General features: G+C 27.9%; 1 protein-coding gene across 10 annotated transcripts in view; it reads right to left on the reverse strand.

Annotated features, from left to right (window-relative positions):
* Nucleotides 1–25,558, reverse strand: part of LOC105228706 (venom metalloproteinase 3) — a 164,386-nt gene that overhangs the window by 57,415 nt on the left and 81,413 nt on the right. For all 10 annotated transcript variants that reach the window (XM_049453305.1, XM_049453304.1, XM_049453300.1 and 7 more), the window contains exon 5: nt 23,800–23,901. In XM_049453305.1, the coding sequence (XP_049309262.1) occupies nt 23,800–23,901 (102 nt within the window). The remainder of the gene's footprint in view (nt 1–23,799; nt 23,902–25,558) is intronic.

The raw sequence follows: 25,558 nt of genomic DNA on the forward strand, positions 1-25,558 counted from the left end.
GTATTTTTTATAGTGCGGATATACATATATATTGCAGAAAAGTCTTTCAGCAATGTTTAGTACTTTCTTAGCATATCTTTTATCAAAAATTTTTATTTATTACAATTATTTTAAGTAGTTTTAGTACATTTGATTTAAAATTAATTATGGTAATAACTCTTGAATACAATTCCAAAATTGTTTAGTACATATTTTAGTACATCTGCCTAAATTTTAAGTACCCTTTAGTACTTATTAGTATAATAATGATTAGTTTTTTCATATGGTCTAAAATCACCATAACCACCTCCACCATCACCATAAATCACAAAACGGAGTACAAAGTGAATAAATATACTCAAGTAAGAACAACAATAAATATTCAATAAAGTGGGACTAAAATGACTTCGAAGTATATTGAATAATATTAGAATTGTTGTTGACTCAATAATAAATAAATAATCTAAAATCACTAAAATAAATAAATTGCAAATTCACTTTGCATAGAGCAAAGGCTTAGTTGTACTATATATCTTCGCATCTATTTGTCTAGCTGTCTTGTTTTCCCACATTTATCGTGCAGCACATTCGTACATTTTCCCGGCTGTCATATCTGGCAACACCACTTGAACAATTCTACACACTGTCATTTATTTGTAAGTAAATATGTGGATATAAGTTAATTTGGTAGCTGTCATAGCAGATATGAACACTTTAGCACAAGAAAAAAATGTATAAAAATTTAAAAATGTAATTTAAAAAATTTTAAAATTGTAAAAAAATGTTAAACTTTAATAACCACGTAATAAATGTAAAAATGTGGTTAAGTTTTGTAAAACTTTTCTATTCTAAAAATCAAAAAAAAAATAATAATGATAATGAATACACCTAAATTTGTCTTAAAGCTAGCACTAACACAATTTTTAACAATTTGCACCAATTTTACAAATTTACAATTTAATTGCTGCGATTTCGGCTTTTCGATTGCTGTGTCACAATTTTTATTTTGCATGTTTTGTTTACCAATTATTATTTATGTAAAAATTTGCAATTTTTTGTTATATTTTTTCACTTTGAGAGGTGTTGAGTAAAAAATTTGCATTTTCTTCTGCAAAAGACTTCCTGCTTCAACGCTCAGAGCAAGGCAGCTAGTCTTGTGGTTTATACGAGATAAAACTTCGAAAAAAAAACTATGGAAATAATTGTGCCAGTTACCGCATGCCCCATTTGTTGCATTGCTGACAGCTGATAAGCAACTGCTACTGTAACACTGCCAAATTATGCTGCATAACACTTGTCCACCCAGTAAAATTGTTTTTATTGAATTTTTTTTACACTGTGGTAGGTGTGGCGGGCTATGAAATTCAAATTAGCGGAATTTCTTATATAATATCAAAATGCAAGCGACAACGGTAGCAGCAGCAGTAAAAAATTCATAAATATTGCAAAAATATTAATAAAAGAAAATAAAATTTATTGTGCGAAAAAATATGAAGGAAAATATTGAAAAATAAAGAAAAGGACAAAAAATTTATAACTTTGAAATAATAAAATACAAGAAAGAAAGAAAAAATATTAAAAAGAAATAATTCAAAATTTAAAATAAAAAAAAATTATAACAAAATTTTAATGTTTTTGCAAAATAAATAAATTCTAAAAAATTAAATTAAAAAAAGAGCAAGGCTAAAAAAAATTAAAAATTTTAGAAATTCAATTAATTAAATTAATTAAAAATCAAAATATAAAATATTATAGAATAAATTTTAAGTGATTAAATTAAAAAAAAAATAAAATTATTTAAAAAATGTTGATATGTGCCGTTGCGCTATTTATTGACGAGCTTTTTTTAGGAAATTTTAATTTAAAATAAAAAAAAATTATTTTTTAATATTATTTAAATTATCAAAACATATTTTCTGTCTTTATGTAACAGCGAAAAATATAGATTTTCGATTAAAACTTGCTACAAGAACAACAGTAATATAATATATATATAATAAAGTATTGTTGTCATGCGCCAAAAAGGAAGTGAGTATGTATTTTAATTGTTTCTCAACGTCGATATGGCAACAGTTAACTGTATGACCAAAATGCACAAACGTTTTCAGTGCAACTCTGCATGCATGTTTTATGGAAATTATTGCGTTTATATGGTGGCCTATCACTTTTATTACCTCGTGAAAATTTGCATAATATTTCGTTTACTATTTTTATTGTTGTTATTATTGCACTGTTGTAACCTAAATTGGGCGGTATTGCTTGGCAAGTGTTGAGGAGTAATATCGAATTTTCTGCAATAAAAATTGGAGGCTGGACCCGAATATTTGTGCATATGGATAGCAATATGAAGTCTGCTGTAAGAGCGCACTCTTTTACGTAGTCTCATTTCAAGTTTTAATGACTTGGAAAGCTCTTTATGAAAGCTTTTAAGGCAACCAAAATCAATTCAAAACTGAGGAGACTACAAACTTATATAAGAAACTTATTCCCTAAGCAATCAGAAAAGCTCAAGACTTCGAATTGCTGATGTATTGTTTGCATTTGAGCTAAAAAGCTTGAGTTGTCATTTATTTAACGCCACTAAAATTACATTTTATAGTACTTACGAAATTTTGTTTTTTGGAGAAGGTGACTATCCGTTGTATTTTAGGTTTCTTTGACAGCTTTAAGCTTTCATATATTTTGCATGAAACTTAAAAGGATCAAAAGAGACCTAGTAAGAGATTTTAAAAAGCTTGTGGTTTCCAGCGTCATCTATCTATGGCTTTTCGCAACTTCATTCAATGCAAGTTTTCGGCCTGTATCAAACGTTAATTTGAATTAAATAATGTTTTTATACATTGAACAGTCTATATTATGTTTGCCACTAGTTTTGTGGCACTCAGAAAGATGCGTTGGAGAACCCTAGAAAATATATATTTATACAAATGATCCCCATGATGATCTGAGTACGTATTTTTCATTATTTTCCCCCAAAGAAGCTGCGCATTTGTTTGCACTATAACATATAGCTGCCATACAAACTGAACGATGAAATACATGTCCCAGTATGAAAAACTTTTTTATTTCCCAAAATTTGGAATGGATTATTAGCCAAGGCAGTCTCTGAACAAATTGTTTAGATCGGACCACTGCAGTATGTAGTCGACATACGAACTGACTAATCAAAATCTTGATAAGTATCATTTAATACACTTTTACGCAATAAGAAATGCGCCTGTGAAGAGTATTTTATCTTCAGTGCTGCCGAACTTAACATTTTTCCTGTTTCTTGCAATTTTTAGTACATTTGGCGCATGTATAGCCTAAAATTGCAGAAAAAATTTGGTACCAAAAACAAATCCCGTACAATGTTGCCTCAATCACAATAGTTTATGCAACGTATGAAAATTTGAAGAGAAAAGTAGTCTAACGGCATTGTCGCTAGCTGTCACTATTACAACATTTGCCTCTTGTTGTTGTGGCTAACAGCCGTAGTCGCCTACTTATTTATTATACAGTGTAATTAAACTTGAAATATGTGAAAAGCGGTAATGGATGATGCAAGTGTACATGCAACGCCATGCTCCATACGAAAAGTTCAACAAAGCCTATAAGACGCAAAAGCATAAAATGGAAACACACATTCATACAAATATATATACAGGTATGTGCATGCATTGAAATAAAAGAAAACGCATGAAAAGCGATAAAATTGTGCAATAAAAGTAAGGGGAAAAAGTGAAAGATGCTGCAAGTTGCATGCATATATACACACATACATAGAAACATAGTTTGCATTACACGAACGCGTTAGAGACGCATCCACGGCAATTCGTCAGCGATTTCAATTGTACCGCACGAGCAGCGCAGCTTGTGGCAATCGACGCTTTGTTGTTGCAGCAATGTCATCATTTTCACGAAGCATATAAACAAACACGGTTCATGTTATCAAAAGCGTGTCAGCGTCCGTCAGCCGAGTTTTGCATTTACAACTTGATTTTGAAATTTGCTTTTTCCGGCGTCATCGCTGAGTTATTATCTTTCCTTCTTTCTATTTATTGCTACTCTCTCTCACTACGCAATCGTTGGCTTGTTGTTTGCTGCTGTTATGCAATCGCTGATTACTTCTTAGTTATTATTGTTGTTGTGTTTATTGTTATTGCTGCTCGCATGTATCGTAAATTACTACACACAAGCAATTGAAGTATCGATATTTTACTGCTATTGTTTTTTTTTGTCGCAGGTAAAAATCTTTGATCTAAATAGCGGGTGGGTTTCCCCATTCATTTACCCAATAATTGAGTGATCTTTTGAAGTTGGTTTATGTTATGTAACTAGTGCAGTATTAATAAAAAATGTTTATCGAAAATATGTATATATACAAAGTAGATAATATTTTAGGGTGCGTAAAAAACCAGTCTTTCTATATCTTGGAACTTTGCAAAACATCAAATATAATTTTTTTATATTTTTTTAATTTTTTATTGTTATAATTATTTTTTGTTTGATGTTTGACGATAGATATCTCGTAAACTTAATCGAAAAAATTTAAAGAGACCGATGTGTGGAGGATTAAATTTCCTACAAAACGAGGTTTGCGATTTATAATGATTTTTTTCAGTGAGTTATAAAATTCATTAAAAAAAAATTCGCTTAATACAATAAAAATTCAACCAACAATATCTTTTAAACGGTTAGGTTGAAAAAAAAAATCGCACGAAGCTTCAATTTTCTACAAAACCTTTGCCAATAGGAAATTTTTTCAAGTAGTTGGACCGAGATATGACTTTTTCTATCTGATTATAAGCAAAAAATAGTAACTGTAAGACGCAACACCTTCTCGTTACAATTAAGAGCTCTTAATTTGTTATTTTTTTATATTTATTCGCACAAACAAAACACTTTCCTTTTACTTGTATCATAGATTTTTCCCTTGCCACGGGGCTGCTACGTATTTCTCCAAAACAGGGTTTCCTAGATGGACTGTTTGTTGGTCAGTTTCTGAGCACAAGCTTTGGATAAACTTTCTCAGAGGTGTCTAAGAACCCATGTTTCAAAATTTTTAATTTATTTCATTTGTTTTATTTTGGAAATTGTACTTAATAATTAAAGAATTGAATTTAAAAATTATTATTCAAAAATTAGTGTATATTAAAAAAATAAAACCAATAATTTAATATTTCCCTTAAAATATTTCAATTTAAATAAAACTTTATAAAAATAAAAGCTCAGTGGAAAAAATTTCGAGATTTGTAAAAAAATTAATTTATTGTATTTAAAAGTCCTCCAACTTATTTCCAAACAGCGATGTTTACCACTAAGGAAATACCATCACCTAGAAAATGTAATTTTTATTTTTGGAGCAGACCAAATACATTGCAATTCTCAACTTGCAACCAGCCTGCGACTCGTCAAGCAACCAATTTGTCGCTGCCACAGCCAATCATTATCCATTTGACAAAGACTTGCATGCTTCCTCCTACAATGGATGGCACAGCCACTTGACATACAACACGGGAAAATGTCAAAAGACATGCATGAAAATGCTGTATTATAAAAAAACAACAGCACAAAAAAGGCTTGCTGGTTACAAGCGAACGTTGCGCGTTGTATGCTCATAAACAGTGTGAATATGCAGCAAAGTGTAATCAAAATGCAAACTAGCCGCGAAGAAGCCACAGTAACAGCAATAAAGGTCAACAACTATCCAAAGTGGCTAATGGCGCTTCTTGCTGGTTGACAGTCGTTTTGGAGGGGGTATGAAATTGTAGACGGCATATGAATAAATGCAAATGGCGATAGATTGCGAGAATAAATATCATTTTTAATAAATTGTGGGCTTGAAAGGTATATGCGGGTAACTAACTTAGTAGTTGTTGCTTTAAGCAGCGCATCTAGACTAGATTACTGGATAGTGTTTTTAACTAAGCGAACGAAATTGAGAGCTCTTGCCAAGTAAATATTAAAAAGATTAGCCATAATGCCATTATTGTAAGATTTAGTTTATATCGATTATACTCTAATATTTACATTAATTTTTCACAATTTCTTTCAATTTAGCAAATATTTCTGTGTTCAGACTTGAATCACTTCGAAAATCAAACCTAGTCCATACTTTTGTATCATCTTTTAAAAATTAATTAACATTGAATAGTAACGATTAAAGCATCTTTTTAATTGAGTCAATTAATAAATTAAATACATACAGGAACAATTTAATAATTGACTCAATAAGTAGGCGGTCCACCAGCAGTATTACAGTTGTTAAAATGTACAATATACAAAAATTTTTCATTAAAAAATTTAGTAAATTTTTCACATACAGCAACTACAAATCGAGTTCATTTGTAAATTATTCTGATTTAAAGGATAATTTGCTAAGTATCAAGAGGCATATAAAATGTTCGATTACAGGTATTTCATATGACTTTTCAAAGTCAGGCTTTATTAGTCACTTCAAACAACTATCTCCTTAATTGAGTCAATTAATAAAGTGTCTCCAAATGAAAACAAAATGCTAATTAAGTCAATTAAGAAGCAGTGAAGCATTTATGTAGACTTAACCATAATAAATATTTATATATCGAGCAGAATTGAAATGTACTGACAGGAAAGGATGCAAATATATTGTATAATAAAAAGGAATAGAGAGTTCAAGTTGGATCAGTTAAGGGAATAGTTAATATCAAAATCCCTTATGGAAACTGAATTTTTCGATTATACAATTTAAGTATATTAAATGACGCTTCTATTTATGGAACTCTATTTTTTATCAAGGACATTTTAGCTAGCTCCAAATGCCATATATTCACAAAAAAAAAAATTAAAACAAAACCGTAAAAATTTTCAATTTGCATCTATGAAATTAATATTTTCATCATAAAAAAATTATAAAAAATGCGCTGGCAAGGTCAAGTTAGATAGCCACCTAGTGACCAAAAGTGGTAATTACAGTAGCCCAGAAGCCAGCGGGTGCGCACCAATTAGCCCAAAAGCAAGCGATGATTTGTGTGAGAAAATTAGAAAAATAGTAAATAAATAAATTATATGCAATAATAGTAATGGTAATTGTGCATTTTGATAGGTATGAAGAAGGTGCAGTTAAAAAACAAAAACAATCAAAGGTAAAACGGTGGCGAATGTTAGTATGAGTACCAAAATAAAATTCCGCCAACAAGCAACACCCTAAAATTGCAAACAAACGTGTTATTGAACCAATGTGCGTTGTTATGAGTTTGAATGGGGTTAATGAAGATGCTGCTGGGCAAAGTTGAAGTTGCCGCACTTGAAATATTGGGCGAGTGTTTGTTGTAAGCAATCACTTTTTAATTATTATTTTGTATTATGTATTATTATAGTAAATACCTTCGCGCCTTCAAATGCCAGAGATATGCAAATAAGCTGCGCTGTAGCAGAGATGTGTTGTTGATCAGCAAAGTGAAATTAATATATGAAAATTTTTACGATTTCTATGCATGCACATATCAAATATATAATTTCTTTGTATACCTATAAAATTTATATTAAAAAAATTAATGGATTTTGCAAATTTAAATTTGTAAAATATATAAATATTATATAAATCAAAATAAAATAAGTTTTGAAAATTAAAATAAATTTGAAAATTTAATTTAAATTTAAATAAATTTTAAAAATATACTTTCTTGAAATAAATCAAAATTAAATAAATTTTGAAAACTTAAATTTTTATAGAAAAAAACTAAAAGCGTTCATATGAAACTTACATATAATAAATTAGAAAACAATTTAAGTAAATTTTAAAATTTTATTTTTTGAAAAATTCAATGGAATTTAAAATCTTCATTTAAAAAATTTTAATTTCATTGATTTTTGCACACTGTTTTCGCACCCACTACTGCCAAATCTGCTACTTTATTACCGTCTATATAATTTTGTGTTTTTTTTAATAGAGCCTGCGTGTTTTTTATTTGCACGTAATTAACCTTTAGCGGTTGTACGCACGCACTCAGCAGTTTCACTATTTTATTATACGCGCAAATTTCTTGTTTTCAATCAATAAACAATTTGCACACTTTTCGTATACAATTTACATATGATTACTTGCGTTTGAGTGGCATTTTTGTACGCCTGCTAATTATCGTTAGTGCCGAATTTTAGCTAGCAACGTTTTAATTGTGGCCAAACAAAAGACTTAAGTAACGAACTTGCTTGGTAATATCGCCAATTTTTTATTCGAAAATAAATATGCTGCGTGATTAGTTATGCGAGTTTTTCATTGATATATTTTTTTTTTTAATTTACTGACCGTTAATTTATTGAAATTGCTGGTTATGTGTTATAAAAATTTTTTAATAACTCATTAATTTTTTTGGTAAAATATATTTGTAAACATTTGTTGTTAGTTTTTTCAAATTCCGTTATTTAAGCTTTCAAAATTTAATTATTAAAAGTTCATTTAAAACTTTTAAATTTAATTAGTAAGTGTTTAAATTGTTGCCATAAATAAATTGTTGAAGTAAATTTACTAAAAAATATTATATAGATATTTTTTCTTTAATTTTTGTTACTTAAATTGCTCTTTCGATATTTTATAGCAAATTTTTCAAAATTTTATATTTACTTAAAATTTTTGATCAGAAAATAAATTTTTAAAATTAGATTAAACATTAAAAGTTAGAAACCGATATTTATAATAAAAATAGGTATAAGCATTAAAGCTAAACTTTTTATTTGAGTTTATGTTTTGGGATTTTAGAATTTAGAATGTAATATTTTTTTTTATTTAATGTTTTTCTTGGAATTTGTCATTAATATTTGTTTTATATATTATTATATTGATATATTTTTTATTAATTTCCATAATTTAATAAAATTTAAGAACTTTTTTTACCAAAATTTATTTTTAAAATGTCGGAATTTTAAATATATCGCTGGTATATACTTATGTATGTGATTGCCAGTGTGTTGCATTATGTTTTCCCAAATCTTTAATTGAGTTGACATTTGGCCGTCATTTATGGAATTTGGCAAAGCAGCATACAAATTTATGTCTCATTAAAATAAAAATTTTGGCTACCGAAAATTTTTTGTTGCTTGAAGTTATGGTAATTTAATAGTATAACAACTTTGGCCAAAAATTAGCAGAACGGTCAGCTTGGTTAGCATCAAATGAGTTTTTATGTATTTTTTGAAAGCATTTTTTTAATCATAAGATTAATTAAATTAATTAATTTAATTTAGTGTTATTCATTATAATTATAAAAAATTTAACTTAAATCGTATTTTTAATTTATTCTGAATTTTAGTTAATTTAATTAATTACTTTAAACAGAGATTTTAATTTTGGTTAGATTTTAATTTCCATAGTTTTATTTAAATTTAATTAATTATTTTTGTTAATTTAAATTTGGTATAATTTACATTTAATTATCAATTGTTTTTAATTAAAATTTTAATTTAATTTTTGACTTTCGGTTTCAAAATCAATTTTAATTTTGTTCCAATTTGTAATTAATTAATTAAAACTATGTTTTTAATTCATTTATTCTTAATTTTAGTTATTTTAGTTAATTAATTTGAACAGAGATTTTAGTATTATTTTTTATTTTCATTTTATTTATTTTTTAATTTTTTAGCTTTAATTTAAACTTAATTAGTTATTACTAAATTTAAATTAAATATCTAATTTAAAAATATAATAATTGTTTCGTTTAAATTATAAATGAAATATGAATTAAATTTAATTTTAATAAAAAATAATAATTAAATTAATAAAAATTGTTAAAATTTATATTTTATTTCTTATTTCGAAATAGTGATTATATTTGCATAATAATTAAAAATTTTTTTATTCATTTTAATTAATAAATTTTTTTTTGAAATTATTATTCAAATATAAAATTTAATGAAGACTAAATTTGAAATTAAAACGATATTAAAAATTAAGTTAATTTAAATTAATAAAAATATATTAAAATTATGTTAATTTTAATTAATAAAAATTTATTAATTAAATAAACTTAATTTTTAGTTTCATTTTAATTTAAAATGTAGTCTTCATTAAGTTTTATATTTGAATAATAATTTTTAACTTTTATTTTTATTTTTGATTTTCATTTTGAAAGTTGTTCAAATATATATTTAATTTTTGTGTTGAACAGAACTAAGGTTTTTTTAATTTTTTATTATATTTTTTAAATTATATTGTTAAATTTTAATTGTTAACTTTTAGAATTTTTTACATTCATTTTATTAAAATAGTTATTAGAATTTGTTGTCATAATTTTTTTATTTTTTCATATTATAGAAACCGTATTGTCTGAAAATGTTTCGACAAATCACGCGTTTAGCCACTCAGCAGCCTGCTATACAGGAAATATTTTTTTTTATAAAAATGCTTCTGAGCATTCCAAGTGTGCAACTTGATTTATTTTTCTGCTTAATGTGATGTACACTTCATCCATATATTGCTACTTGTCGATGCTTCTGCCATTTGTTGCATGCATCTTCATAAAATTTATATTGCCTCGAGGCATGAAAATAAAATTGACCTCAAAATTCTTGGCTTATTGTGGCCAAATGTTGGCTTTGGAAGCCGAGTAATGGATAATACTAGTTAAAGCAAGTTAACCTGTTGAAAAAATATTTTTTGCGACTTCTTTTTGGGCACAACTGCATATTCGAAACTCAAAAGAATTGTAGTTTTCTTCAACGCAGAAATGAGCTTTATTATTCGGTTGTTATTTTTGAGTTTGCTTTACCGACAGTGAATTAAGCAGAATATTCCTATAATTGTATGCGCTTTTCAGAATTTTTGTGCGAAATTATTAGTCACTATTGCCAAAACAGTAGACTTAAGCAACAAACTTTACGGCTTTGGTGCAAGCGTGCTTCACACCCCAGCAACGGCGCTGCCTCTGGCACATTGGTGCTAATAACTGCAGCGATTTCAGGCTTCCTGCTTGCGAATGCCGCCAGTTTTAAGTCCATTTAGATTTAATTTGGCTTTTTATCGTTTCTTTTTTTTCGAAATTAAAATTTTTTGTGATTTTATTTTTACTTTTCGCGGTGCCGCTGAATTAAGCTGCGCCACTTTCGGTGCTCTACAAGCACATGGCGGCGCATTTTTTAACGTTCTTTTGCTGTGCGTCGACGGAGCAGCGTCTGATTGCCATGTTTGTTGCATAATCATAATCGCACATGTGTGCATGTATTCGCCGTCGCCGACATAGTGGCACACAAAACGCATGTAATTGTTCATCGCACAAACACACGCACACATTTGCAACATATTTTTAAACTTTCAATACTTTTGAAATTTTTAGCAACACACTTTGCTTGTAAATATAACGGCACTCGCGTGTGTTAACAACATTTACAACGTCTGCGAATTGAGTTGTCGTTCGATGTGTGGTGGCATGTGGCGGCAGCAGCAGCTGTTATTACATCGTGTGCATTGCTTTGCCGCCGCTCAACATAGATTTTTCTGTTGCTAGGTTAGTCGGCCGTGCGGCGTGCCTTGTGCGACTAGCCAACAGTACGTTCCTGCGCAGGCGAGCATGATTAGTTTGCGTGCAACATGTGCGTGGCAAATTTTTACTCTAATGACATTACTTTGTGGTTTGTTGTTACTTTTTATAATTTTGATTATAAAAGGTTTTATTTGATTTCGGATACTTGATAATAGGTGCTTTAGTGAATGAATAAAAAAAGATCTAAAAATAGATGTTTTTTTTTCAATTTATATTAGTGTTTTATTATGTAGCAATTTTAAATTAAATTCAAAAAATTTTAAAACAATAATAATTTAAAAAGTTTTAAAAATAATAATAAATCAAATTTTTATTTTTTTGTATTTGCAAAAAGTCGAAACTAATATTTTTTGTAGTAATTTATAAAAAGTGGGAGTTAATTTTGAAGTTAAAATCAAAAAAAAAATTTTGTTTTTAATTATAGGATTATTTTTTTAATTCCAAGTTTTTTATATTTTTTAATTTTTCTTTGCTTTTATCTAAATAGCTTTGTCAGAAAAAAATAACGTTTGGGAACAAATTTCATTAGTGAAATATTAATGAATATTAAACGTTTTTGTTAATCTAAATATTTTTTGAGTATTTTAAAATGTATGTTTTAATGACATTTTTTAATGACATTATTAAAGAAAAAGAAATTTAAATAAGTTGTTTTATTACTTTAGTTTTACGAAACTTGCATCTTCCAGTTGTATGAAATGTATTTACTTAAAAAAAAAGTGTATAAAAAATAAACTAATTAATATAATACAAACAACTGCTTACAAAGAATTAATTGTTTGAATTTCGTTTGACTAAAAAACTGTGGTATAGCAGGAATTTGAGCAAAATTTATTTATTAAAAATTATTTTAAAAATTCCAAAAAGTATTTTTTATAGTCTTTTAAACTTTTTTAAAAACTATTTGCTGCTTTTTTAAATCTGATAAGTAAGATCTAAATTGTAAAAAAGAGAACAGGCTTCGAAATGTTAGAATAAATAGCATCAAGTTCGTTGCTTAAGTCTTTTGTGATTACTTTGAAGTTTCAAAGTTTCGTTAAAATTTTTATATTTCGAAATAAATTTATAACTTTTTCAACATGCTTCAAGCTGAATTTTTAGCACAAAATTTAAAGCTTCAAAGCAAATCTTTTTGTATATACATTAGGGCGTGCGTTTTTCACCAAGTTATTATACCTATTTTTTGTAGAGTGGAAAATTTTGTATTATTTTTTGACATGTATAGGTTTACTGAGTTAATGCAAAATACCAAAAAATGTTTACATGGGAAAAGAAACATGATTTAGGCACGGTTTCAATTGAAAATGAAGAGGTTACTTTGGATCATATTTTCAATGCAAAAACTGAAACTTCAAGGGATGTGTGCAAAAAAATAATAATCTTCTTGGGAAATATACATACATCTGAGTCTGAATAAGAAAACACAGCGACATAGGTTAGCAGCTCGAAACGCATATAAATTTTAGTTTCACAAACAAATGCGATCACTTAAGACTCTTAAACATTCAGATCACAATAGAAATTTTCCCACAAAACTTTAAAAACATGTAAATCACACTTGGAGCTCTATTGCTTTGCATGCAAGGCAGCCTCAAGCGGCATTTACTGCACGTTAACATACACATACGCATATGCTTGGAGTGTTTTTCGTTCATTTCGCTAGTAAAGTGTGTGACTTTATTGCTGGCATTATAAACAGTTTCTTTATTTGAAGAGTGAGAGAAAACCTCTTGCCTTACAAGTGTGTCATTTGCATATTTACCCGCAAAGGCGCATATATCAGCTGTTTTATGCAAATATTTATGTTTGTATGTGCATAAAAAGTTGTCGCGGGTAATTTGTAGTGTAATGCATTAAATAATGCATAAAGTAATATGCTTAAGTGCTAGCAATGCTTGGTCTACACACTTCTTTAAGTGTAAAATTAAGAATTAATCAATTACAAGTAGCAAATTAATATTTTTTATTGTAAATGCAGGCGGCTAAGCGGCTTGCGGAAGCGATGCTGCATTTGCAAGAAAAAAATTCCGAAGGTGTGGTTTGAGAAAGTTAAGGTCCAAAATTGAAGAGCATGTAAAAAAAATGTTAACTATATTTTGGAAAGCTCTCCAAAAACAATTCAATTTTTTCAAAATATTCTAATAAATAGTCCTAAGTGAAAAGAAAAAGGATAAATTTGTGACCAATTTTTTAAGTTATTTTTGTGGGTCATAAAAAAATCTTGGAAACAGAAAAGTAAAAATTAACAAAAAAATATTTTAATTTGCTTTTATTAATAAAATTTCCTATTCAAAAATTTAAAAATCACAGAATGTTTTGCGAAACTTTAAAAAGAACAAAAAACTTCTACGGTTTTTTGAGGTCAGACTGTTAAAATCTCAGCATTTATCGACTGATTTATGGGTATATATTTAACCTTTATGGCTAACATAACAATAATTTCATAAAGGGCTCAAATTATTTTTTTAAGCAGGTAAATGTTGAAAAAATCAACGAAACTCAAATAAAATTTTAGAATAAGAAAAAAAATTATTTTCTACATATTATTATAATTTTTTTTTTCTTTTTTCAATTTAATATTTTTAAGAGAAATTTAAAAAAAAATATATCTCATACAAAAGCTGATTTACGTTTTTATTATTTGTAATCCATTTGTATGTTTTTTTCCCACCTTTAAAGTTAATATTTTAAAGTATTATTACCAAATATGGTTTAATAATTTTATTGTTTGAAAACGTGTGATGGACTAAAAAAGATACATTAGAACATTAGTTACAATTTTTGTAAACAAATATTTTTTAGGAAATTACAAATTTTTGCTTCTTTGAAAATTCAATTTTTTAATTAATTTTGTTTTGTAATTACTAACGATACAAAATATTTTATATTATAAAAGAACTCGAAAAATTTTCTAAATGTGTTCCTTTACTATTATTTTTCCCAAAATTTTTATAATCTTTCAAAATTGTTTGTAATTATTTTAAACTTTTTTAAATTTCTTTGAGCTATATTTCCACTTAAAAAATCAAATGTTCAAGTGAAAAAGCATGTTTTTACGAAATACTTTCAAATCGGCACATTTTCTATTCAAGCTTGTTGACTTAGTCTTTTATTCTCTCCGACATATTAATTTGCATGCAATTTTCAACTTTTACTATCTTTTACTGAATTTCTGATGATCACGTTTTTGTTTAAGGCATTTCAAATAACAAAGTAGCATCCTCTTCTGCATGCTATGAAATATGAAATCTTTTTGCATACAAGCAAAAGTCATAGTGCTCAGCGCCACGTGACTTTGGCGCACTTAAAAACTGCTTCTGCTGCTCGAATATACTTTTTTCCATACAAATGTATGCAAAAGTATATTTTACAGTCACAATCACTTGCACTTGAAATTTTATTATAATTACTTTATTGATTTCAGCAAATTTAATAGTCATTAATCTTGCTTCGCGCCGCTCAAGTAATCACAGTTGTTCTCAGACATGCGATTCTTGGCTTAAGAGCTGCTGGCAAGTTTAAAGCATTGTAGCCTGAAGATGTGCACTTTCAATTTCAATAGGGTTTCTCGCAACTTTGCTTCTTTGTCAGCACCATCTTCTTTGCAAATATCAAGGCCGCCAACTAGCAGCCGCCATCACGACAAGCTTAGAAAACAACGCAATTACAAATACAGCTGAATATGTTTATACCAGTTGGCTTGACAGCTGGTGTTGATTGCAACAGCCAAGAACTGACAAAATGCCATCATCTCTTTGCTGACTGCTTTTTTTGTTGCTTAGCTTGGTAACAAATATATGAATTGAGTGGTGCGAAGACGTCAGCCAGCGAGCGGCATTATTTACTTGTTTTGGCATGCAATATGCCAGTAAGCAGGCTGAAGAATAAAAAACATAAATATGCAAATCGGGTTTTAAGTGATGGACAATAGAAACTTTGCCGCTGACTGAAGCGCTTGCTGGCTGATTTGATGGCTGTTTTATTTTAATTCGCCTGATTTGCATGGCAGAAATATTCGATGGAGTTACTTTATGGCTGCTTCTGCAAATATTGGCTTTGGGCTTAGTAATAAACCTAAAATTTAGTTTTTATGAGTAGTAGATTCTCAAATTAAAATTTGTTAGAAAGAAAAATAAAATAATTATAAGGCTTAATACAGCTTTAATTTTTCCTATTGGAGAATAATTCTAGTGTTAAAATAAAAGCAAAATGTCAGAAGATTGGTTTAGAGGGCGATTATGCTCAGAGTAATTGAAATTTGGATGCTTTTCTTTCAGAATTCATTATAGGAAACAATTACAATTGTTGGAAAAAAATTTGTTTGAAAAAATTAAAAATCTTTAAAAGGAAAAAATTCAACGTAAGCAAAAAAATATATTTTAACGAAATTATTAAGCAAGGAATAATTTCCAAATTTGCTTTCGTAAAAATATTTTGAATTTTTGGTTCATATTTTATTCGATTTTTTGAATATTTTGAATGTACATATACATATTTGTAATAAATGGCGATCTTTAAGAGCTCATTTTAAATTATTTTTTTTATTTCAGATATTTTACTCAAATACCAGATATTCTCAATTAATTAATTATTTACCAAATTTTACTCTCGTTTTTCTTTTTTTTTAATTTTTCATAGATTAAGTGTTTTTATGTGAGCAGCTTCTATTATAATAAAAATTGCTTCGCAATATCATGTGGAGATCAACTTAAAAACTGGCATTCGATCTCGTCTGTGGCAATGTAACACGAATTTATGTTGCAACATAAAGCAATCCCAAGAAAATGAGTACATTAAATCAATTCGAAAATCGATTTAAAGCATGTTACGCTCGCAATGTGAACCACAGCTGTTATCGCTGTTACAGTGCAGTATTGCACACTTGATATACGCGTTTAAAAAGTTAACAAGGCACATGAATTATGGCCACTTCATAAGTGTACGCATTAATTTTGTGGTGAAATGTTGTAGAAAGAAGTGGTGCAACGTTAGTGGTAAGCAAACGCTCGTTAGGTTGTTCAAATATATAAACATAGGTTTACTTAGGGTGGGCATGTTACAAAACGGAAATATTTTATTTTTTAATTAATATGAAAAAATATATTTTCTAATTTCTCGCTAATTTTTATTAAAATCTCTATATAATTTTAATTAATATGTTTAATTTAAAATATTTTTTTTAAATTGACTTAACTTTTTTTTAGTTAAAACACTTATCTTTTTAAAAATTGTTGTAGTTTTTTATTATTTTTTTCAATTTAATTTTTTTGTTAAATAATTTTTCATCTTCAAAATATTGCATCTTTAAGATATTATAGTTTTTCAAAATAAATTTTTTTGTCAAATAATTTTTCTAATCAATATTTTTTGCTCAAAACATAGATTTTTTAGAATAATAAAATTTTTCCTGTTTTTCTTTCAAATTCTTAAATTTTAAACCCTTCTTCAACTTCAAATTTCAAGTTAACAATTCCTAATTATCTCATAACCGGTAAGGCCATCTATGCCAGCTACTAATTTCCTGTTACATGGGCCATGTTGAAGTCAGTGTAGCGTAAAGGTCGTCTGCACGCATTGCCTAGTGATTGCCACATGTTACGCGCAGCGGCACACGTATGCGTGAGCCCTTGAAGTGCGCGGTGCAGTGAATGTGGTTTGTGTTAGCAATCAAGTAATAAAAAAAACGATAGAAGTTACATGTTAATAAATATTGGTGATTTTGAATTTTTGTGCAAAACTTCTGTGTTGTCTGTGGCGTATGAGTAACATTTTTTCTGTCAGTTAATGTGAATTCTGTGTAGAAATTGCTATAAAAAATTCTGCTATGGCACCAATAGAAATTAATAACTTACAAATATTTTCAACAGGGTTATAAACTTTTTTCAAATTTTTTTCAAAAGGTATAAAGAAATAATTACTGTGCAGATGGACTCAGGATTTGAGGTATTGAACTGAAATTTCGCACATGTTCTTTTTCTTATTTGTCGGTTCAAGCAAGCTCAAGTCTCTGGAGGGAAAACACGAATTTTGGTGCAGATTATTCAATTACAATTTCCTTAGAATTTTTCAGACCCGTGCAGGGTATTAGAGCTTAGGTACAGCCGAAGTTAATACTTTTTCTTGTTTCTAATTATTTACAATGCAAATCTGTGTTTTAATTTGCCATTTTAAATTTTCCTTTGTTCGCGAGTACATATTAAATATCACACACTCAATAAAGCGCCACACAGCCACACCCTCTGACTTCATTTCCTATTTCATTTGCTAAATGTATTTATGTGCTTTTACAAAATAAACTTATCACAGCAATTTATGGAAAATAAAGCTTTCAATACTTTGCATTAATGGATTTATTTGAGTCATTTCCATTTTTGCTTTAATTTTATTATACCCGTTCCGTTGCGTTGGTCTGCTTGTGGTGTGTGTGCAGCACGTTTTGATCGGTGCTTAGGTCACATAAATTCACATGGTGCGGCACGTGCGTAGCGCTATTACGGTATACGGAACAAGACTGAACTTATAAACTAAAGCAAAGCGTTTAATTACACGATTAGAATGTCTAACTTGGATTTCTTTATGCAAATGGCGAAGAATGTTAGAAGCTGATAAGCAAGTAAGAATGAACAATCCAGCAGTCAAGGTGAGTAATATGAGTGAGTAGCAGGTGGCTGGTGAAGGGTTAAAGTTAATGAAGCGGAAATGCGACTGTCGAGAGGAAAAATGAATGAAAGCTGAATTTATTGAAATGAAGAAGGGCCACTCCTAATGCAAAAAAAAGGTTTATAACCCAATGAAAAATGCATTTAATTTCAAGAAAATTGAAAATTGCAAGTTTTTTGTTATCATTAATTTTATATAATTTATCTTTATTTTTATATCTTTTTTCATAAATCTTGTATTTTGTATTTTATACCTCATTTCTTATACCTTATGTCTTATATCCTATATCCTATATCTTATATCTTATATTTTATATATTATATCTTATATCTTATATCCTATATCCTATATCCTATATCCTATATCTTATATCTTATATTTTATATATTATATCTTATATCTTATATCCTATATCCTATATCTTATATTCTATATCTTATATCTAATATCTAATAATTCTTTTTCTAGAAAATTATTAAACTTTTTCTCGCTAGATCTTTGAAAAATAAGATGAAAAATGCTTGCAGCAATAAAGATTTTATTTTTTGTTTTTTTAGAAAAAAGATGTATATTAAAAATAAAATTATAAAACAAATTTTTTCTAGTTTTTCATTGAACTTTTGGTTTAAAAAAAAAATAATAAAAAAAAATTGTTTAGCATTGCTTGGATTTTCCATGTTTCTGGATTTTCTTTTCAACAAATTTACAATTTTAATTATTTCGAAAAATTCAGCTTAACTTATTTTGATAAAATTTGTGTTTTTACAAAAAATAAAAATATAATTGATAAAATAAAAACTAACTTTAAAGAGAGAAAAAAAAAACAGTAAATAAAAATAATTAAGAACATTGCTTTTTGTTTAAATTTTAAAGAGAAATTTTTTATTTTATCAATATTGTTTTTTATTTTTTTTTTACTGAAAAAGTTAAAAAATAATAAGTATTTTGAATAAAGAAAATTGTATTCGAATTTGAAAATATCCCATTTTTATATAAAAAAAATTTTTATGTAAAAAATATTTTGTTATAAATCACAGATACTAGGACTGCAAATTCACAAAATGTTTATTACCAAAATTTTGTATGGTATTATACACATGTTATATTTCTATATTTATATGAAACTAGGTATGTATACAGAAAATTGTGTATTCTTTACTTTTCATAGATACTTTTCTGAATTTTAGAAAATATATTTTTTCAAATCCAAATTTGTGCAAATCACTGTTTTACGTACAACACTCATTAACACTAATATGTTGCCAACATAAACGATAAGCCAAATGGCAAAACAAAAGACTTAAGCAACAAACTTGGTGGTGCGCTGTTAAGTGTTGCGCTAGTACAATTATGGGTGCTGAGCAAAGCAATGCAATGCACTTATATATATCTACATATATGTATGTGAGACACACAATGGTCGATGACTGGCGGAGATTGCGCGGATTAAAAAATAAATAAAAAAATAAAAAACAAAAACTGAAGCAGAAAGATTGTAAAGATAAATATGAAGCATATACAAATTAAACATATAGCAAAAAGCTGACAAAATGAAGAGCAAGAAAAGCAGCCGTATATATTTTTGTACGATAAGTCACAGTAATGTTGCAAGGTTACCTTGAACACAATGAGTCGCATAGTGAGTAGGTGAGGTGCGGTGCGGTGCGGTGCGCTGTGGGCTGAGCTGAAGCGTAGCGAAGTGAAGTGAAGCGAATTCGGGCAAGGTGAAGTGTTAGGGCGGCAGCAATGTGTGTATGTGTGTGAGTGTTGCATGCAATGACGTGCAGTGTGACAATCAGTCATGCGACAGCATTCAATTCGTTGAACGCGTCAGCGAAATGACCACAATTTTCGCACGTTACAAATATGTGGCAGCCACAGCCCAGTTCGCAATGGATACTGCGACATTTTGTCGACTGCGAAAAAATGCTAATTACATATGGTTTAATGGCAAATATTTAAAAGCAAAGCGCATAGCGAAGGTAATCAAAAAAAAATCAAGCAAAAACGCGCATTAAGCCCGTTTATAATTACCTGAAATTATAGCAAAATTATAGCAACCAGTTCGTGCAACACTCACTGGAAGTGAGTAATTTTCGTAACGCAGTTTTTTCCCCTCAAAGAAAACAAATTCAAAGCAACCTGTTCGCACATGAAACACGGCAAATGCTGTGTGAACCCGAAGGCTTTGAAAAATATATTTCTTTTAATAACAAAATATTTGCTTAAAGACCTAAGAAAAATATTAAGAAAATTAATAACAATGATTGTTGTTTGTTGTTGTAGAGCAACCAAAGGTTGGTGAAACTCACTTAGAAAATAAGTGCACAGCAAATTGGTCAAGGTGCCGGCGAACTTGCTCTAAACGCCCAACATATGTATTTGCAATGGTTTTTTCACACCATTCCCCTCCCCTCGATTGTGTAGTACATTTTTGCGAGGTAATTTGTAAAGTCTTTTTGTTACATATTTTGCCACTTTTGTTTGATGGTCAGTAACCCACAACATTTGCGCTTTATGCTGTGTTTTTGCAAAGTGCTGGCTAAATGCACATATTTGTTTTGACCGCCTCCGGGGTCATGGTAATGACAATGTCTGCAGAGTGGAGTTTGTTTGAAAATTTTGCTTATATTTTGTAGAGTTTCAATCTTTTGCGATTAAGACTATGAAAAGTGCTTTGAAAACCCGGCAGATTATAACACATTCTGAAACTGAAATAGATTTTATTTGCCAATTTAAAATATTAAATTATTATTTTTTTCTAATTTTTCAAAATTAAAAAAAAATGAAACCGAAAATTAAAAAAAAAAAATATTTTTTAAAAATTAAAAATATATAATTTTAAAAATTAAAAAAAATAATAATATTTATATTTTTTGCATATTCAGAACAAATAATTTTTAATTTTTTTTATAATTTTAAAAAATTAAAATTTTAATTTAAAAAATTTTAAAAGTTGTTAATTTTTAATTTTTTTATATATATATTTTTAAGCAAATTTTTAAAAAAAGTTCTTTTGATTTTGTGTTTATGTGTTAATAGATCAAATAATCTTGTGTAATGTAAAGAGCTGAGAAAAATCTCTATATGAGGGTATTCCTGATATTAGAAATTTTTTTTTTCAGAAAGTAAATTTTTCTTCAATATTATTCAACCGTCTTATTCACCTTACTAAATTATAGCAATGACCTTTTCGGCAATTTCGTACAAATCGCCTAAATAATTAGAGCGACAAGTAGAAAAACGCTTACAAATGCCAACGTATAACTAAATAGTTATGTGCACAAAAATGTTTTAATTTGTACAGATTTCTGTCGACAATGTTTTTGTTGTAATGCCACAAACACAAGTTGCTAGATAACTATGGTTGCTGAGCAACCGGCAGCGGCGTCATTAAAAGCGATTAAGCTGCCGAGTCAAAAGCAAAAAATAGCTGCCGGACACATCCCACATGAATGAGTTGTGTGCTCAAGCACACATACACATATGTACATATATATTTATATATCTATGTATAATATATATCAAGATAAAATAGAAATATTTATGTTTGCAGGTGGGCGAGCGCGCAATCTGTTTGGCTTGTGGCTTTAATGATTAGCAGAATGAGAAATATGTAGCAAGAAGTTTGAATTGAAAATATGTGGAAATATTTTCACTAATTAAAATAAAATTTATGATTCTTGGAAATATTTTATTTGGGTATGCTTGAAAAGCTTTGGTCATTTGCGAATAAAAATGGTTTATTTTTATTATTTTTAATTTAGTTGATTATATAAAATGCTTAGTTTTATTTTACTCTCATTCATTTCGTTAACTTTTAAAAATAATTTTTGAAGTTAAGTTTTCAAAAATAAACAAAGAAGATTTTAGTATTATTTTTTATCATTGCATACATTGTTCAAAATAATAGTGCCTTTTTTAATTGAATAAAAGTCTGCAGTATTCTCATTATACGCCAATAACAGTTTACGAAAAACATAAATTTTTACGAGAATATTTTGTAAAATATCAAAAGTTGTTTATGCAGTCTCCTTTATTTTTAATATTTTTGTTTTTTTTTTTTATATATAAATATTTTTATGATATGTTTTCGTCTAATTATTATTTTTATTTTTATATATATCGCTTTTAATTTTTTAAATACTTATATACCTTTCTAATAGTTGTTTAACTACTCAGAGATCAAATGCCTATATGATTAAGAAAAATTAAAAAAATCAAAAAACTAACAAATAATTAAAAGTTAACTAAAATAAATTTAAAAAATTACCAGAAAAAATAAAAAAAATTAAACTTTTTATTGAAGATATTTGTTATATTTTTTTAACGAAATAAATTTTTAAATTTCGTTTGCTTGAAAAATAAAATTATTCAAAAAAAAAATAGTATTAACATAAATATATATATATGTATATATATATATAAATATTTAAAAATAAAATTTTCTTCATAAAAAAATATTTTTTTTTCTATTGTTGCTTGCTTTTCTTTAAGTTTTTTTCCAAATTATTTTTTCTTTATTGCTTCAAATGCCTCCATTGTATCCAACAAATGTACACATACCTAGTGTGTATGCATAAACAATTAATAGCTTATTAGCTCGAGCAAATAGCAGTCGCAACAACGCTGCCAAGCGCCACGACAAGTGTACTAAATGTACGCTACCTACGAGTGAACTAAAGTTAAACTCCAAAAATGTTATACAATACAGAACAATGGAGATTTATATGTAGGAGTATATATGTATACATATACATATATATGTATATATTAGAGCGAGTCGACTTACAGGGAGCCAAAAAAACGGAAAAATCGCGTATGAGAGAAATGTTCCACGGAACATTCTGAACAACTTTGCCTAAGAGACAATGGGTCTAAAATCCTTAAAAGTTGCTAGCTCGAAACCGTTTTTAGACCCATAGTGTACCAGAAAAAGTTGGTCAAAATGATTCGTAGAACAATTCCCGTATTCGCAATTTTATAGCAAAACTTCGACCCACACTAATATATACTTATGTGTTTATTGTTTTTCTTTTTCGTGCCAAATTAGTTTGCAGCTGAATTGGTCGAGTAAACAAATCAATTTACCAAGCAGAAATACATAGCTGAAATTAGCACAGGTTCGTTGCTTAAGTCTTTTGTGGACTTTCAGCAACTACTTAAGTGGCATACATATGCAAACTTGTGCTTGTAAGCTTTGTTTAAAATACATTTTTTGCTTTAATGTGTTTTTAAAAGTTTTAATTGATTGTTTAATCTTTGTGTGTGCTTTTGTTGTTTTTGCAAAGGGTTGCATTTGCAACAACTTTGTGTGATATTCTCTTTTGAGCTGTCAGTTTTGCATATTTTTAGTGAAACTCCTCAAAAAATTAAAAATAAAATATTTTTGACATATTAAATTTTTTTTTTGAATTTGTTTGAAACATAATTTTATTAAGGAATTTTTTTTTTGCCAAAATAAAAAATTGGTTATTTTAAAAGGTAAACTTTTTTGTTAATTTTGAAATTTTTTTGTACATTATGACCATTAAATTATATTTTATTGTTTTTTGTGGACTTTTTTTTTAAAAAACTTTAATAAAAAATGAAGTTTCAATTAATTTTTTGATTAACCTAACTATTAAATGTTATATTATATAATGAAATTGTTTTCTGCACTTACCATTACTAAATCGCCAGTTTCTAAATGGCGCCGCATTAAAATGGCCGCCATATTGGCTTCGTCTTGATAAACTTCGCCAATTTGATCGCTTGATTGAGCATCCTGTAATATAAAGAAATTGATGTAGTAAATTATTCTAAATTCAAACGAAAATGTTTCATTCAGTATTTATGATAAAACAAAAATGTTTATCTTAAATATATCGTAAATAAAATTATAAAAATAATTAGAATTTATATAAAATCTATTTTTTTTATGATAAAAAAAATTAACTGTAGTTTAATTAAAAATTTTAAAAAGCTCAATTTAAAATAATAATAGAGTAAAAAGATAAATTTATATACACATGTGCATATACATATATTACATATAAGAAAATATATATATTAAAAAAATATTTTTTTTTTCAGTTTATTATTTTTATTTTTGACGTATATTTTTTTAAATATCCAAAACTTAATGATCTCATATTAAATTGATGCGTAGTTAAGAACAAAATGTTCCAAAATTTATTTTTGCCCAGTGTTTTATGTTAATTTTAATTTTTTATTATTGTTATTTTTAACGACTTTATATTGTAAATCGATTTTTTTATATTTTTTAAGTAACATTTCTTTCGTAAAAGAGCTTGAAATATTTAATTTATTTTCTCTTAAAAATTATTTATGTAAATAATTCTTAAAATTTACATATATTTATCCCGTTCAAACCACTAGTCTTTAATGTAGTAATATTTTTAAATTAACGCAAAATTATTTGTCATGCTAAGCAATGATATTTCTTAAATAAATCAAAAAACTCTTGCAGGGATAAAAGGGCTTGGTAACATTTTCTAAAACAAATTTAGTTAACATTGATCAAAAAAGCGCTGTATAACATAAAAATAATCACACCAATAAAACTATGTGCACTGAATTAACACTAATGCAATTTGTTGTACACACCCCTCGTCGGCATTCATATGTGTATATATGTAAATTCTCTCTCAAAGACGCAAAGTGCTGAAAATACCCGCCCAGCAAGTGTTGTGCTATGCTATGTCTTATGCTACAATTCAATGCCAATTCTAGGAGCATAAATCAATAATCACAAGCAATGAAAGAAAAAATAATGTACAAAAGCTTTGTATGGCTGCGGTAAGCAAAGTGGTAGCATTAATAATATTTCATAAATGAACAATAACACTAAATTCCAACAATTTCTAGATACAAAAACAAAAAAATACGTTTTAAAAATAATTTGTTTATTAAAAATATTTGTATATTTCTAACTACTTCTTAAACTTTGACAGAAATTTCAAACTGAGAATTTGTCAATTACATTACATATATAAGAAAAAAAAATTAAGTGAAAACAAAAGAGTCGGATTTCTTATTCAAAGAGGGTTGAGAACACGTTGACAATGAACAACGTCCATGACGGTCAACAACATCAACTGATCTTAACCCGTCAATAAAATAAAGGAATTGGCTTGATAATAGACGATTTGTAGTCAGAGATCTACTGGTATCGTTAGTTTATTGGAAGGATAAATGAAAATCATTTTCAAAGATATTTTGGGAGTAACTATTCGTAAAAAGAGGCCGCAATAATGGGATGACAACTCTTGGTTTTTTTTTGCACAATAATGCACCGTCACATATTCTTCGTGAGTTTTTCGCCAAATTTTCAACCAATATCGTGCCGCAACCACCAGATTGAACTCCGTGTGGCTTCTGGCTTTTCAGCAAACTCAAAAGACCGCTCCGGCGAAACCGTT

The sequence above is a fragment of the Bactrocera dorsalis genome, chromosome 3 (assembly GCF_023373825.1).
Source record: "Bactrocera dorsalis isolate Fly_Bdor chromosome 3, ASM2337382v1, whole genome shotgun sequence".
NCBI classification, from domain to species: Eukaryota; Metazoa; Arthropoda; class Insecta; order Diptera; family Tephritidae; genus Bactrocera; species Bactrocera dorsalis.